This window comes from Lipotes vexillifer, unplaced genomic scaffold (genome assembly GCF_000442215.2).
Source record: "Lipotes vexillifer unplaced genomic scaffold, Lipotes_vexillifer_v1.1 scaffold860, whole genome shotgun sequence".
Taxonomy (NCBI): Eukaryota; Metazoa; Chordata; class Mammalia; order Artiodactyla; family Lipotidae; genus Lipotes; species Lipotes vexillifer.
The window spans coordinates 1,516,029-1,521,019 of record NW_006789568.1 but is presented as its reverse complement, the minus strand read 5'-3'; the positions used below and the strand labels follow the sequence as shown (position 1 = coordinate 1,521,019).

The following is a 4,991-nucleotide window of genomic DNA, read 5'->3' as shown; positions in this document are numbered from 1 at the left end:
ACTCTGCAGGGAGTGATGCACCTGTGGCCACGGGAGTCGTTTGGCCTAAGAGTCCTGTCCGGGGCCCAAGCACGCCTGGCCTCCCGTCGGAGTCTCAGGGGGTTGGGTGACGGGACGCTGGGCCTTCCAGAGGGCCTAGTGTATGCTGGGGTCTCCCAGGCTTTTTCTCATTGGCAGCTTTGCCACATCCCTGGGCAGTCGGCACTGTTCCTATTTAATGTCTAGCTCCATGCTGCTGTCTTCATCCTGATGGATAAAATTTATGTTTGAGGGCAGGAGAAGACAATTTAAGCATAACACACTCCCTGCCTGTATTGGGCCCCCGCTAATGTGCAGCGTGCACCTGCATTATACATGAAGCCGGCCTTCGCAGAGGTGCGAACGCCTGCTCTATCGTGAAGATCGGTGTCGTTTTTTATCTTTTCTGACACCGGCAATGTAACTCCGTACAAGATTACATTTCTTTCCCAGTCCCGTGAGGGGTCATGGTGACCTGTCGCTCACTTTGTATGTGCTCGTCTGGACTATGTATCTTAGGTCAACTTTGTGTAAAACCCCGGTGTGTGAGTTTAACGTACGATCCTTTATCTCAAAAATGTGTTTGAACAGTCCTCAGAGGTTTCTGAAAGACTCTCTCCCGGGTTATAATCCTCAGTTGGCTCAAATAAAATTCCCTATTTCTTCTTTAGATCACTATTGATTAATTTCTCATCAACAGTGGTTTCGACCGGGCACCCAGCCTCCAGCATGGTTCTCAGGTGTCCTGGGGAAGAGAATGTGGGCCCTGCAGGGGTGGGGGCTGACACAGTGTCCCCTCCTCATTTGCTCACTTCCGGTGGATTGCGACCTAGTAGAATTGAGTGTGTCTAGTTAAGAAGATTTATGGATTATATGATCTAGGTTTTAACAAACGAACCCTCCCAATCAAGTGGCTTACCAAAAAATCCTGTAAAGAAACTGCAAATAACACCCGTAATCTACAGCAGGTGAGCAACCACAGAAGTGGCAGCTGTGACACTCCTGACACACACTCCTCATCACCCACGGTACAGACCTGACAAGAAGTCAGCCCCAAATATAAAACATGAAACAAAACCAAACTGTCTGAAGCACCCTCACATCCATCATCGCTGGAGAAGCTGCTCTGGGTGCCTTGAGGTCTTCGTCGATAACAGCAGGAAACTCCCCTGGTGAGCATGAAGACAAGCCCCGCAGTTTTTTCCCAGTGATGTTTAAAGTGACATGATTTTTGATATTTCCCTAAGCAATGATGAATATTTGGAAGGCCCTTTTAAAGTTTCTTGCATGATAGCGTAAGACAAAAAACACCTACCACCAGGCAAACATTTATTCTTTCTGCTGTAGTAACAATGGCAGGAACGATGAACAGAAAATGATCTGTCGACAGACTGAAAGGCATTTCTTTGCCAGCAAATACCTTTGGAAGATGTAGAGAAAACACTGCTCTAGACCGAAACAAAAAATGTTAGAGCAAATTACCCAGTGTGGGAGGTTTGCTATACAGTTAGTTGGCTGAAAGTACAGATGTTTCTACACGTCGCAGCTTAAGGTATTTGCTGGATCCCATTCCGATAATCAAATACACAAACCACTTTTTTTTTCCTGTGTGAGCCACTAAAGGAAAGATACGGCAGGGAAGATATATTTCCAACATTTCATACTTTGTTTAATAAAAACAATGTCATGTGCGGAAAACAACGTAAGTGCACCCGTTGATGGAACAGCTACTCCGAACGGATTTGATTTTAAAGGATATTAGATGATAAAAGCTGCAGTGGCAGCAGAACCTGCAAAACCCACTCACTGGCCCATCCATGGTCAACCATGGCAGGGAAAAACTAGAAAACTTGAGGGCACATAAAATGCTGTAGGAGCCATCAGTGGTGTTAACTTTCAAAAACCAAGATTATCCGAGTAGAGGAGAAGCTTTATGACAGATACTTGGGGATGAGGTTGGGTGTGACCATGAAAACATTCCACATCAACCCCACAGAACGAGCCATGTTTATGGCAAGGTATTGAGAGCTGTCATCAGTCCTCCTGCCCTCTTTCTTCCTAACTTCCTTTCCTTGTTAAAGACCAATGTGCTGGGGCTTCCCTGGTGGCGCAGTGGTTGAGAGTCCGCCTGCCGATGCAGGGGACACGGGTTTGTGCCCCGGTCCGGGAGGATCCCGCGTACCGTGGAGCGGCTGGGCCCGTGAGCCATGGCCGCTGGGCCTGCGCGTCCGGAGTCTGCGCTCCGCAGCGGGAGGGGCCACAGCAGTGAGAGGCCCGCGTACCACAAAAAAAAACAAAAAACAAAAAAACACAAAAAAACCAAAAAGACCAATGTGCTGATATTTTTCCAGGTGACAAGCATGTCGACCAAAATAAACAATCCATAATAGGAATTGTAAAGAGCTTTATTTGAGCCAAACTGAGGACTGGAAGGCAGCCTCCAGATTACTCTGAGAAAGGGTTCCAGAGAAGCGTGGATTTCAGCACAGTTTTACATCCTGTCAGAACAAAGAACAGCAAACAAGTCAGGGATACATTCCTTCAAGGTTTCAAAACAACTAGATCAGTGCATACACAGAGCGTCAGTATGGCCTTGGCACCTGGGAAGGGAGTCCTATCATGGAACGAGGACCAACGCTGGCATCTCAAGAAGGGGGGAATTTAATTTTTAACTTGGACGTTCTTTATGCCTGGTCGATGTGTCCTTTTCTTAGTACAATGTATGTTTGATAGGCCACAGGCAGGCTGTTCTAGTAAAGCATAAAATTCAAGTTAACTCATGTATAAGCCAGAATGACTTCCCCATACCTCAATATGTGAAAACTTCTTTTATCAACAGCTATCGGTCTTAAGCACCCAATAAAAAGCTTGAAAAAAATAAACACACTTTCTCTGCACCTGCCCCTTCAAGATAAAGATGTTAGAACTGATGCTTGAGAATGTTTCCATGGACGCATGATTTTCTGTCCAACACTGTTTGACTGATAAAACGCCTCATACCCGCACATTTTTAAAAAACTTGGAAACAGAAACCGTTTGTAATTTAGGTTTAATTTACATACCATAAAAGTCACCCTTTTAAAGCGTACAATACAGTGTTTTTTCCGAATACCCAAAGTTGTGCAGCCATAGTCACTAATTCCAGAATAATCTGTTTTTACACCTGTAGTTTGAAAGTGTAGTCTCCTTGGGTTTTGAACCCATCTCTGAAACATAAACAACCTTCCTCCATTCAGCTCTATAGCTTCGTGACAGCCACTAAAACCCGGAGTCGAAGTGAACTGCCCTGAGAGCCTGGCCGTCAAATTGATGTTTTACAGTTTGTTAAATCAAAATTTTAGTAAACAGAGGAGCATACTGTCATACTAACATTTCTAGTGAGAGCAAAATGCTTTCTTGCAACTTTGTAAATGTACAAAGAAATTTGTAATTTTATAAAATTTATCAGAAAATATGGCTGTCCTCACCTTTATAAAATTCTCTGAAATGTTCCCTTTGGGGGGGGTTAGGTACTCAATCAGTGTAGTCATACTGGAGTGGGTGCTCAGGAATTTTTTCAGGCGGAGGCCAGAAATGTCACGAGTCCGCACTTCCTCTCTGCTTTCCCAGCTCCCACCTCTGCCTCACAACCCGCAGCAACAACAGAAGCAACAGAAGAGCCTCCTCTCCCCTCAGTAGCCAGCAGGCTATTTTCTAAGGGTCAGGTCCTGCTATGCCCCTGCTCAAAGCCTTCCAATCACATCCCACACTCTGGGTAGAGTGCAGACTCCTCCCCCTCTGCACCCCGCCCCCAATCCTCCCGGCCCCTCTGCTTCCACCTTCTTTACCTGCCCCACTGCCTCCAACTCTGATCCTGCCTCTGGCCTCACCGGCGCCTGCCGCTGCTGCCTGAGGGTCCCTGCACCTCTGTCCTGCATCGCTCCAGCCCTCACTTCCTTTGGTCCTTGTTCAGCTGTCAGCTCCTCAGGCAGCCCCTCCCTGACTCCTGATGTGAATCACCCCGCACCCCTCACACAGACACACACTCTGCCCCCACTTGCTAAGGAGTGTTCTGCCTAGAACATATCACTCCGGGCATCACACTGTATAACAGTTTATTTGACAATTGCTTTGTCCCTCCCGGAACCCACAGCTCCCCCGCTGCTCCTTGGCTCTCCCAGCCTGGAATGGGCACCGGGGTGGGGGGGGGGCACCATCACGGTAACTGAGTGATGTGGGACAAGCCTCCTTCCTGGGTCGCCGTCTCCTCTCTAATGGTACCGCTGGGTTCCCAGGAGGGGCAGCTGAGGACTTTGTGTCGAGGGCCCCCTGGCTGTCCTGGTCCCAGCAGCCTCTTTGGCCAGCAAGGTGCCTACAGGGTGGATTCCAGGAGGACAGGAAGCCACGCCTCCGCAGGGGCCCCTAAATCCTCGGGTCTCCAGGAAAGGCGAGGCGTGGGTTCCAGGCGGGCCTAGGGACAGCTCTGGGAGAGTGCCTGCCTGGTCCGCAGGCAGGGCTACGGGTGCTGAGGGGAGACTGCGTGGTCCAAGTCCCCGCCTTTCCTGGGGTCCCGGCTGCACAGCACAGAATCTAAGGCCACCGAGCTTGGGGGCAGGGAGGAGGACTATGGGTGTCACAGGAAAATCAGGGCCTCAGCCTCCAGGGTGGCCCGGGCCCGTGAAGGGCGGGGGGTGGGGGTGGGCTGAGACTCCTTATCGCTGGGAGGTGAAGGTCTGGCGGAGGACCGGGTGGGGGACGCGGGGGCGGTGGCCAGGATGGGATGCCGTGGTGGGGACTCCGAGGTGGCAGCTCGGGTGGGGCCTGGGCTAGGGGCTCTTGCGCGGGAACAGGAGCCCCCGAGGCCCGGGGTGGGTGCGGGTCAGTGCAGGCCGGTCGCCAGCAGCACGGGCAGCAGCGCCCCGACCAGCAGCGCCAGCGAGGGCGGGCAGGCGGCCTGGTGCGCGGCGTCGGCGGGGCCGCCGGGGGGCTGCAGG

General features: G+C 50.6%; 1 protein-coding gene across 1 annotated transcript in view; it reads right to left on the bottom strand.

Moving 5' to 3' along the window:
* Positions 1-4,876: 4,876 nt before the first annotated feature.
* Positions 4,877-4,991, bottom strand: part of ALPI (alkaline phosphatase, intestinal) — a 3,163-nt gene continuing 3,048 nt past the window's right edge. Inside the window, exon 12 of the mRNA XM_007462776.1 lies at positions 4,877-4,991. Within this exon, the coding sequence (XP_007462838.1) occupies positions 4,877-4,991 (115 nt within the window).